We start from the raw sequence: 12,532 nt of genomic DNA on the forward strand, positions 1-12,532 counted from the left end.
AGCCTGCTATTAGAGTGACTGATACCCATGGGACAGGGGTAACTCTAGCAGAGTGGCCCGGCTCAGGGGGGAGACCAGAACCCTGAGAACCTGAGACTGAAGGGCAAGCGGTAGGGGTGACCGCCACCTCGGTGGAAAAGGGGGAGACATCCCCGCTAAGTGTGATGGTGGGAGACGTGGAGGACTTGCCGCTGGGTCCTGAATTGGCAGACCTCAATGTCTCTGGGGATAATTTTGGTACCACCCAATGTCTGGACCAAACCATATCCCGCGCCTGGGAAAATGTGTTAATAGTAGATGGTGAACCACAACAACCTGGGGCAGAGTTAGTGTTTCCCTGTTTTGTGGTTCATCAGGATATATTGTATCGGATAAACCAACTACGGGGTGAGCCTAGTTGGTGGTCCCCAAGGCTTATCAAAAGCTTGTGTTAGATCTAGCCCACCAACACGTTCTCGGGAGTCACCTGGGGCTGCAGAAAACTCAGCGGTTTTACTGGCCCAGCATATTCAAAGAAGTGGAAGAGTTTTGTAAGTCTTGCCCGACCTGCCAGATAACTAGCCCCCAGCCACAATTCCGTAGTCCCCTAGTACCTCTCCCGATTATCAAAGTACCACATTAGCTATGGACCTCATAGGCCCAGTACCGAACTCCGCCATACGGCATCAACACATCTTAGTCATTCTAGACTACACCACTCGGTACCTGGAGGCGGTGCCACTGCGACATACCTCGGCCAAACTCATAGCTAAGGAATTAATGGAGATGTTTTCCCAAGTAGGACTACCTAAAGAGGTTCTGACCGACCAAGGGACCCCTTTTATGTCCAAGGTGATGAGGGAACTCTGTAAGTTGCTGTACATATAACAGCTACGGATGTCCGTTTACCATCCGCAAACAGACGGTCTGGTAGAAAGGTTTAACCAAACATTAAAAAATATGTTGAAAATGTTGGTGGCTAAAGATGGGAAGGACTGGGACCTCCTTCAGCCCTATATCATGTTCACAATGCGAGAGGTACCCCAGGCCTCTACTGGGTTCTAGCCCTTCGAACTGCTCTATGGCAGACACCCTTGTGGTCTCTTGGACGTGGCCAAAGAGGCGTGGGAACAACAACCCTCTCCACATAAAAGTGTCATTGAGTACTTTACCCAGATGTTACCCATATGCTCTTGTTAGGGAGCATATGGAGGCAGCTCAGCGAGCCCAGAGTCGGGTATATAATCAGCAGGCTCGGGTCCAGATCTTTAACCCGGGTGATCGGATTTTGGTTCTGGTGCCGACCGTGGACAGTAGGTTCCTGGCTAGGTGGCAGTGGCCCTACGAGGTACTAGAGAAAATTGGAGATGTAAACTACAAGGTACACCAGCCAGGGCGGCGAAAGCTGGAGCAGGTTTACCATGTGTATTTACTCAAACCGTGGGAAGATAGGGAAACTTGTACAGAAGACAGCCCACGGCCAGGTTTTCTAGGAGAAAAGGTACTGGCCCCTCTGTCTGATGCAGGAGAGGCAGCTGCCACAGTAAGAATTGCTGACAGACTCTCCTCTAACCAGACTCAGGTGGCCAGGGAGTTCATTAGTCGGAACACAGATGTGTTCTCGGACCTCCCTGGATGCACTTCCATAATCCAGCATGACATTATCACTGAGCCTCAGGCAAAAGTCAGATTAAAACCATAGCGTGTACCCGAGGCTCGGCGACAAGCCATATCGGAGGAGGTGCAGCTAATGTTACAGCTAGACGTCATTGAGGAGTCAAAAAGTGAGTGGGCCAATCCTATAGTTTTGATACCCAAGCCGGACGGGACGTTGCAGTTTTGTAACGACTTTCGAAAACTTAACAAGGTTTCCAAATTCGATGCGTATCCCATGCCCCGGGTGGATGAGCTCATTGAGAGGTTAGGACAAGTCCGGTATTTTTCTGTTTTGGCAGGTGCTCTTAACGGAGGCTGCCAAAGAGAAAACTGTCTTCATGACGCCTGAGGGGCTGTATCAATATAAGGTCTTACCCTTTGGTCTGCATGGCTCCCCCGCCACTTTTCAGCGACTAATAGACATCATGCTTCGTCCACATCGTCGGTACGCTTCGGCTTACCTGAACGATATTGTCATCCACAGTACCGACTGGTAAAGTACCTGGGGTATGTCATTGGGCATGGAGTCATCAAACCCCAAATCAGCAAGGACTCTTTGAGGCAGAATTGCAGCATGGTGTGAATTACCACCAACACTGCAAGGTGACTTTTTGCTTAAAGGGAATCTGTCACCAGGATTTTGTGTATAGAGCTGAGGACATGGGTTGCTAGATGGCCGCTAGCACATCCGCAATACCCAGTCCCCATAGCTCTGTGTGCTTTTATTGTGTAAAAAAAAAGATTTGATACATATGCAAATTACCCTGCGATGAGTCAGAGCTTGAAAATATGACTCTTCTCTGGTCACACAAGTAAGATATGACTCTTTTGTGTTAATTTGCATATGTATCAAATCAGTTTTTTTACACAATAAAAGCACACAGAGCTATGGGGACTGGGTATTGCGGATGTGCTAGCGGCCATCTAGCAACCCATGTCCTCAGCTCTGTACCCAAAATCCTGGTGACAGGTTCCCTTTAACTATGACTGCTTGTTTTGTCACTTGCCTAAAGTGTGAATAAAACACTGAACTGTTTGATCCAAATAACTTGTTGTTGTCTCAGGACCCCTTTTTTCATTATCAGTGGGTGTTCCGGCAGTCAGACCCCAGCAATCTGATATTTATCACCTATCCTGTAGATAGGCAATAGGTCATTATGGTAGGACAACCCTTTTAAATATACTGTAGATTATGTGCAACCTGGGGAGGTTAAGATTTGATAAATTTCATCCCAGAAATGTATGCTTAAAGGGGTTAAAGGGGTGGTCTTACTTCAGTAAATGGCATTTATCATGTAGAGAAAGTTAATACAAGGCACTTACTAATATATTGTGATACTCCATATTGCCTCTTTTCCATCACAATTATACACAGCATGTATCCGTGGTTACGACCTCCCTGCAATCCAGCAGCGGTGGCCGTGCTTACACACTATAGGAAAAGGCTGGAAGTGAGCATAGGCCAACACATTTACTTGTAATGTGCAAGCACGGCCACCGCTGCTGGATTGCAGAGTGGTCAAAACCATGGACACGAAAAAAAAAAAAGTTTGTGTGCAGGAGCCCTAAGGTGGTCCCCCAGAATCAGTTACACTGGTAGGCCCTAGGTACCCCAGTCCGACACTGGCATAGGCCTTCAATGTGTCTTCATAGGGATCCTATTCCCAGGACTCACATGAATCAGCATTGGGGTGTGGAGCTACAATGAGTGCCTTGACCCCTTCAGTCTTTATCCAGACACATTGGCATGCCCATTCTTAGCAATCAGACATTGATGGCAAAAAAGGGGGTCATTTGGCTACTAGCAGTGCCAGTAGGGTACAGCAGACTCATATTTGAGAGTCCTGTGTATTAAAGGCTATGTACACCTTCGGGGGCATATTTTGTATGATTGCATTTTACTCATTTTTAGCTTAAAATCAATTTTTCAATTGGTCTTTATTAAAAATATTTAGCAACATTGTCATAAAGGGTTAACTTCTGTCTAGCTGTGAAAATCGTACTTTCACTTTGTTCCCCCTTATAGTAAAAATACAGAGCATGCTACTAGAGAATCTCAAGGCCGTACAGAGAAAGGGGGTCAACATTTTTAAACAAGACCAAATGAGAGGTGTACACAGCCTTTAACCACCTCAGCCCCCAGTGCTTAAAGGGTTTCTGTCACCCTGCAAAACTCATTATTTTTTTTTGGGCTAGTTAGATTGCTCATAGTGCGATATAGCAGAATATAATGGTATTACTTACTTTCATGCGGCCGATTCTTTATAAAACGAACTTTTATAATATGTTAATGAGGGCTCTACCAGCAAGTAGGGCGTCTACTTGCTGGTAGCTGCTGCAGAAATCCGCCCCCTCGCCGTGTTGATTGACAGGGCCAGCCGTGATCTCCTCCGGCCGGCCGGCCCTGTCAGTAATTCAAAAATCGCGCGCCTCGCGTCATTCGGCGCAGGCGCTCTGAGATGAGGAGGCTCGTATCCTCAGCACTCCCTCAGTGCGCCTGCGCCGATGACGTCTTCTCTTTCAGTGATGTCATCGGCGCAGGCGCACTGAGGGAGTGCTGAGGATACGAGCCTCCTCATCTCAGAGCGCCTGCGCCGAATGATGCGAGGCGCGCGATTTTTGAATTACTGACAGGGCCGGCCGGAGGAGGAGATCACGGCTGGCCCTGTCAATCAACACGGCGAGGGGGCGGATTTCTGCAGCAGCTACCAGCAAGTAGACGCCCTACTTGCTGGTAGAGCCCTCATTAACATATTATAAAAGTTCGTTTTATAAAGAATCGGCCGCATGAAAGTAAGTAATACCATTATATTCTGCTATATCGCACTATGAGCAATCTAACTAGCCCCAAAAAAAAATATGAGTTTTGCAGGGTGACAGAAACCCTTTAAACACCCTGAAAGACCAGGCCACTTTTTACACTTCTGACCTACACTACTTTCACCGTTTATTGCTCGGTCATGCAACTTACCACCCAAATGAATTTTACCTCCTTTTCTTCTCACTAATAGAGCTTTCATTTGGTGGTATTTCATTGCTGCTGACATTTTTACTTTTTTTGTTATTAATCAAAATTTAACGATTTTTTTGAAAAAAAATGACATTTTTCACTTTCAGTTGTAAAATTTTGCAAAAAAAAACGAGATCCATATAGAAATTTTGCTCTAAATTTATTGTTCTACATGTCTTTGATAAAAAAAAAATGTTTGGGTAAAAAAAAAATGGTTTGGGTAAAAGTTATAGCATTTACAAACTATGGTACAAAAATGTGAATTTCCGCTTTTTGAAGCAGCTCTGACTTTCTGAGCACCTGTCATGTTTCCTGAGGTTCTACAATGCCCAGACAGTACAAACACCCCACAAATGACCCCATTTCGGAAAGTAGACACCCTAAGGTATTCGTTGATGGGCATAGTGAGTTCATAGAACTTTTTATTTTTTGTCACAAGTTAGCGGAAAATGATGATTTATTTTTATTTATTTTTTTATTACAAAGTCTCATATTCCACTAACTTGTGACAAAAAATAAAAAGTTCTATGAACTCACTATGCCCATCACGAAATACCTTGGGGTCTCTTCTTTCCAAAATGGGGTCACTTGTGGGGTAGTTATACTGCCCTGGCATTCTAGGGGCCCAAATGTGTGGTAAGGAGTTTGAAATCAAATTCTGTAAAAAATGACCTGTGAAATCCGAAAGGTGCTCTTTGGAATATGGGCCCCTTTGCCCACCTAGGCTGCAAAAAAGTGTCACACATCTGGTATCTCCGTACTCAGGAGAAGTTGGGGAATGTGTTTTGGGGTGTCATTTTACATATACCCATGCTGGGTGAGAGAAATATCTTGGCAAAAGACAACTTTTCCAATTTTTTTATACAAAGTTGGCATTTGACCAAGATATTTATCTCACCCAGCATGGGTATATGTAAAATGACACCCCAAAACACATTCCCCACCTTCTCCTGAGTACGGAGATACCAGATGTGTGACACTTTTTTGCAGCCTAGGTGGGCAAAGGGGCCCATATTCCAAAGAGCACCTTTAGGATTTCACAGGTCATTTTTTACAGAATTTGATTTCAAACTCCTTACCACACATTTGGGCCCCTAGAATGCCAGGGCAGTATAACTACCCCACAAGTGACCCCATTTTGGAAAGAAGACACCCCAAGGTATTCCGTGAGGGGCATGGCGAGTTCCTAGAATTTTTTATTTTTTGTCACAAGTTAGTGGAAAATGATGATTTTTTTTTTTATTTTTTTTTCATACAAAGTCTCATATTCCACTAACTTGTGACAAAAAATAAAAACTTCCATGAACTCACTATGCCCATCAGCGAATACCTTGGGGTCTCTTCTTTCCAAAATGGGGTCACTTGTGGGGTAGTTATACTGCCCTGGCATTCTAGGGGCCCAAATGTGTGGTAAGGAGTTTGAAATCAAATTCTGTAAAAAATGACCTGTGAAATCCGAAAGGTGCTCTTTGGAATATGGGCCCCTTTGCCCACCTAGGCTGCAAAAAAGTGTCACACATCTGGTATCTCTGTATTCAGGAGAAGTTGAGGAATGTGTTTTGGGGTGTCTTTTTACATATACCCATGCTGGGTGAGATAAATATCTTGGTCAAATGCCAACTTTGTATAAAAAAATGGGAAAAGTTGTCTTTTGCCAAGATATTTCTCTCACCCAGCATGGGTATATGTAAAATGACACCCCAAAACACATTCCCCAACTTCTCCTGAGTACGGAGATACCAGATGTGTGACACTTTTTTGCAGCCTAGGTGGGCAAAGGGGCCCATATTCCAAGTATAACTACCCCACAAGTGACCCCATTTTGGAAAGAAGAGACCCCAAGGTATTCGCTGATGGGCATAGTAAGTTCATGGAAGTTTTTATTTTTTGTCACAAGTTAGTGGAATATGAGACTTTGTATGAAAAAAAAAAAAAAATCATCATTTTCCACTAACTTGTGACAAAAAATAAAAAATTCTAGGAACTCGCCATGCCCCTCATGGAATACCTTGGGGTGTCTTCTTTCCAAAATGGGGTCACTTGTGGGGTAGTTATACTGCCCTGGCATTTTCCAGGGGCCCTAATGTGTGGTAAGTAGGTAAATGACGTGTGAAATCCTAAAGGTGCTCTTTGGAATGTGGGCCCCTTTGCCCACCTAGGCTGCAAAAAAGTGTCACACATGTGGTATCGCCGTACTCGGGAGAAGTTGGGCAATGTGTTTTGGGGTGTCTTTTTACATATACCCATGCTGGGTGAAAGAAATATCTCGGCAAAAGACAACTTTTCCCATTTTTTTATACAAAGTTGGCATTTGACCAAGATATTTATCTCACCCAGCATGGGTATATGTAAAATGACACCCCAAAACACATTCCCCAACTTCTCCTGAGTACGGCGATACCACATGTGTGACACTTTTTTGCAGCCTAGATGCGCAAAGGGGCCCACATTCATTTTATGAGGGCATTTTTAAACATTTGGATCCCAGACTTCTTCTCACGCTTTAGGACCCCTAGAATGCCAGGGCAGTATAAATACCCCACATGTGACCCCATTTTGGAAAGAAGACACCCCAAGGTATTCAATGAGGGGCATGGCGAGTTCATAGAATTTTTTTTTTTTTTGGCACAAGTTAGCAGAAATTGAAAGTCTCCCTTTCCGCTAACTTGGGACAAAAATTTCAATCTTTCATGGACTCAATATGCCCCTCACGGAATACCTTGGGGTGTCTTCTTTCCGAAATGGGGTCACATGTGGGGTATTTATACTGCCCTGGCATTCTAGGGGCCCTAAAGCGTGAGAAGAAGTCTGGAATATAAATGTCTAAAAAATTTTACGCATTTGGATTCCGTGAGGGGTATGTTGAGTTCATGTGAGATTTTATTTTTTGACACAAGTTAGTGGAATATGAGACTTTGTAAGAAAAAAAATAATAATTTCCGCTAACTTGGGCCAAAAAAATGTCTGAATGGAGCCTTACAGAGGGGTGATCAATAACAGGGGGGTGATCAATGACAGGGGGGTGATCAGAGAGTCTATATGGGGTGATCACCCCCCTGTCATTGATCACCCCCCTGTAAGGCTCCATTCAGATGTCCGTATGTGTTTTGCGGATCCGATCCATGTATCCGTGGATCCGTAAAAATCATACGGACATCTGAATGCAGCCTTACAGGGGGGTGATCAATGACAGGGGGGGGTGATCAATGACAGGGGGGGTGATCAATGACAGGGGGATGATCAGGGAGTCTATATGGGGTGATCACCCCCCCTGGAAGGCTCCAGGGAGACGCCTGTATGTGTTTTGCGGATCCGATCCATCTATCAGTGGATCCGTAAAAATCATGCGGACATCTGAATGGAGCTTTACAGGGGGTTGATCAATGACAGGGGTGTAATCAATGACAGGGGGTGATCAGGGAGTCTATATGGGGTGATAACCACAGTCATTGATCACGCCCCTGTAAGGCTTCATTCAGACGCCCGTATGCGTTTTGCGGATCCGATCCATTTATCAGTGGATCCGTAAAAATCATGCGGACATCTGAATGGAGCTTTACAGGGGGTTGATCAATGACAGGGGTGTAATCAATGACAGGGGGGTGATCAGGGAGTCTATATGGGATGATCACCACAGTCATTGATCACGCCCCTGTAAGGCTTCATTCAGACGCCCGTATGCATTTTGCGGTTCCGATCCATCTATCAGTGGATCTGTAAAAATCATGCGGACATCTGAATGGAGATTTACAGGGGGTTGATCAATGACAGGGGGGTGATCAGGGAGTCTATATGGGGTGATCAGGGGTGATCAAGGGTGAATAAGGGGTTAATAAGTGACAGGGGGGGGGGGGTGTAGTGTAGTGGTGCTTGGTGCAACATATTTACTGAGCTACCTGTGTCCTCTGGTGGTCGATCCAAACAAAGGGGACCACCAGAGGACCAGGTAGCAGGTATATTAGATGCTGTTATCAAAACAGCGTCTAATATACCTGTTAGGGGTTAAAAAAAACACATCTCCAGCCTGCCAGCGAACGATCGCCGCTGGCAGGCTGGAGATCCACTCTCTTACCTTCCGTTCCTGTGAACGCGCGCGCCTGTGTGCGCGCGTTCTCAGGAAATCTCGCGTCTCGCGAGAGGACGCGCCGGCGCGTCCACCCAGAAGAGCAGGGCCGCCGCAAAGACGCAATCCTGCGTACGGCGGTCCTGAGGAGGTTAATAAGTGAAGCACTGCCCCGCCCTTCTCGGCAGTGACTGGCAGGCTCCTGTGTATATGTGTGTACTCAACAGCCTACTCACTGTCCTGGTTAGGGGAGTGTTGCTCTCATGAATACACCAGACTCATGACTATGAGTCCGGTGTATTCTGTTAGCTCTCCTATTAGTCACATTGAACAATTTGTTTTGTGCCATTTTGGCTACTAGGAGTACGAACCTGTTGCTGTAATATGCAGCCCTTACATAGGAACCTGTCATCATGAAATGCAGTGCAGTCTAGAGGCAGCACGTTGTAGAGCAGGAGGAGCTGAGCAGATTGATATGTAGTTTTGCGGGAAAAGATTCAGTAAAACTTGTCATTTATACTTTTATTTATGAGCTAAGAAGTCACATGGGCGGTCCTAATCGGTGACTGACAGCTATCCATGAATGCACTCTCACTCAGGGAAGGCTGTCAGTCACAGAGTGGGACCGCCCACCTGACTCCTAATCTCCAATGAGCAGAGATTTAGATGAATAAAAAAAGGTTATACTAAATATTTTCCTTATAAAACTACTGGGGTCGTTTATCAAACTGGTGTAAAGTAGAAGTGGCTTAGTTGCCCATAGCAACCAATCTTTTTCCACCTTCCATTTTACACCAGTTTGATAAATGACCCCAAATATCTCAATCTGCTCAGCTCCTCCTGCTCTATATCATGCTGCCTGCAGATTGCGCTGCATCTTCATGGTGACACGTTCCGTTTAAATACAACAGTTCTGTACGCAATGATTAAAGGGGTTTTCTGAGATATTTTAACTCTGGATAGGTCATCTCAGTATCTGATAGGTGGGGGTCCAACACCCATTTGAGAAGGCATTGGCGCTTTCATTAGCGCTGTGGCCTCCTCTGCTTACCAAGCACAGCGTTGTACATTGTATAGCGGCAGTGCTTGGTATTGGAGCTCAGCCTCATTCACTTCAATGGGGCTTAGCTGCGACTAGGCCATGGCACCGATGAACATGGCGTCACATGGCCTAGGGAAAGCTGTGAGAAGGTTGTGGCGCTACTGCGAGCGCTGGTGCTTTCTCAAACAGCTGATCGATGGGGGTCCAGGGTGTTTGACCTCCACCGATTAGATAATGATGACCTTTCCAGAGAATAGGTCATCAGTTAAAATAACTTGGACAATCCCTTTAATCACATGTATGTTACAGTAAATGACATATATTTCTCCAGGCTGCATACATTGTTTAACAGTCGAAATGCAGTGAGGACTCGTAGGATGACTGAACCCATTACATGCAATCCATATAGATGGGATGTCGGAGGGGCGGGAACCTGAGTCGTGTGTGTGACGCTAATGAGTGTCTTGTTTTTCATCCCATTAGGTTAGAGGTTATGACTTCAAAGCTGATATATGGAGTTTCGGAATTACAGCTATTGAACTAGCCACGGGTTCAGCTCCTTATCACAAGTATCCTCCGATGAAGGTAACGGCTTCCATATATAAAAGTGGCCTTGTTGCTCAGAGCTATTATGGGCAAAAGGGGACATTTTACAGCAAGAGAAGGTTACGTAGCTTATTTAAAGAGGACTTGTCTCTTCTCTCCTGACAAGTCAGTTTTAGGAACTACTTGCATGCCCCATGTAATAACAATTCTGGAGCATCTGTTCTGATGAGTCTGCGCTGTGCCATTCCTTTATTTTTCCTGCTAGATGTTATGAAGGAATTGTCAGCAGTTTGCAGTAAAGGTACAAATGGGTGTTACCAGTTGGGCTGTGTCCCTGCACAGTCTGACACCAGCAGCACTAAATAGACAAAGTCAGACACACCCAATACTGGTAACACCCAGCAGTACCTTTACTGCTGATTGCTGGCAATTTATTTGTAAACTTCTAGTAGAAATAATAAAGGAATGGCACATCATAGTCATAAGCATGTCAGGAGAGATGACGGCTCTTCTTTAACACATATTCTTATAGATTTTGTCCACCAGCTGTTACCCCATCCAGGGGCTGTCTCTATATAGCTGTATACAGATCCTATGGACCTGAATAGAAGTTACATCCAGATCAGCCCCCTTACATAGTAAAGGATTTTTTTTTAATAGATGCAATTCTCTAAGGCACCAGCTTGAGACTTTTTATATTGGAAGTGCCAACACCAAATTGCCCCGCAGCAGCAAATGTCTTTAACCACCTTAAAATCATTTCTGCAGCATGAGTAATAAGGCACACATGTTGGGATGCAGCAAGGGCTACAAATCTGCTGAAAGTAAGACATCATATAGTACATCAAAATCTCTCTCTAAGGGCTCGTTCACACGAACGTTTGCGGACCGCATTTGCGGATCCGCAATACACGGGCACCGTTCCATGTGCATTCCGCATCACGGATGCGGACCCATTCGCTTCAATGGATCCGCAAATCCGGAGATACGGAACGGTAGCACGGAACGGAACTCTACAGAAGCACGACGGAGTGCTTCCTGTGGTTCCGTTCCGTGCCTCCGCACCGCAAAAAGATAGAACATGCTCTATCTTTTTGCGGAACGGAGGGATCGCGGACCCGTTCAAGTGAATGGGTCCACGATCCCCATGCGGCTGGGCCACGGTCGGTGCCCGTGCATTGCGGACCGCAATTTGCGGTCCGCAGCACAGGCTTCACGCGGTCGTGTGAACGAGCCCTAACAAAGCTAGAACTAGCCCTGTACCTCACATGATCTCCCGGTTCATTACTCTACTCGATTATCTAAAGCCTGGGGGAGGGGGTGTCCTTTCTGCTGCAGCTTTTTTCCTGTAGCTACCACAGCTTCTAACAGAAGATATGTCTAGTGGCAGTACAAGGTTTAAAATGAACATGTGCGACCACCTCAGTGAGACGGACAAGAAATAAGGAAAAGACCAAACATCAGGAGGCGCCATTCAGATACATTTTATTGAATGGCTCACTGGCTATACAAAAATTTTAATTACATGCAATTACAAAAGTATTCAGATCCAGGTGCTGGTTTGAAAAATGTAGAATATTTTTCATGGCACAACCCCTTTACCCTGTCACATTGATCATGGCATCCAATATGTGGACAGCATGTTGTAGAGCAGGAGGAGCTGAGCAGATTGATATCTATTTTTATTTTTTTTTGAAGATCCAGTATGGATAGTAATTTATTCATTGAAACCTCGGGTTTCTCTATGCTGGGAAGTCATGTGGGTGGTCTTATCAGTGACTGATAGCCTCCCCTGTATGTCAATCATGGAGCAGGACCGCCCACTGGACTCCTAAGCATAGGAAGAACAGAGGTTTCATTAATAACATACAAGATTTACTGAATCTTCTCTCCTAAAACTACCGTATATATCAGTCTGCTCATCTTTTCCTGCTCCATAACATGCAGATAGGACTTCATTTTCAAGGTGACAACTTCCCATTAGGCTGTTCAATGCCAGTGGCCGAGAAGTCGAGCTAAGCTTTAATTTATGATGGTTTATTTCAGGCCTGGCCAACCTGCAGCTCTCCAGCTGTTGTAAAACTACAACTCCCACCATGCCCTGCTGTAGGCTGATGGCTGTAGATAGTTTGGGCATGCTGGGAGTTGTAGTTTTGCAGCAGCTGGAGAGCCTCAGATTGGCCATCCCTGGTTTACTCACATGACCCTGGCTGCATGTTATTCTGAAAGTCTACAG

General features: G+C 45.3%; 1 protein-coding gene across 2 annotated transcripts in view; it reads left to right on the top strand.

The window, feature by feature from the left end:
• The window catches only part of STK39 (serine/threonine kinase 39), a 436,712-nt gene that overhangs the window by 88,348 nt on the left and 335,832 nt on the right, over positions 1–12,532 (top strand). For both annotated transcript variants that reach the window (XM_040440678.1, XM_040440679.1), the window contains exon 7: positions 10,234–10,335. In XM_040440678.1, the coding sequence (XP_040296612.1) occupies positions 10,234–10,335 (102 nt within the window). The remainder of the gene's footprint in view (positions 1–10,233; positions 10,336–12,532) is intronic.

Source organism: Bufo bufo, chromosome 7 (assembly GCF_905171765.1).
Source record: "Bufo bufo chromosome 7, aBufBuf1.1, whole genome shotgun sequence".
Taxonomy (NCBI): Eukaryota; Metazoa; Chordata; class Amphibia; order Anura; family Bufonidae; genus Bufo; species Bufo bufo.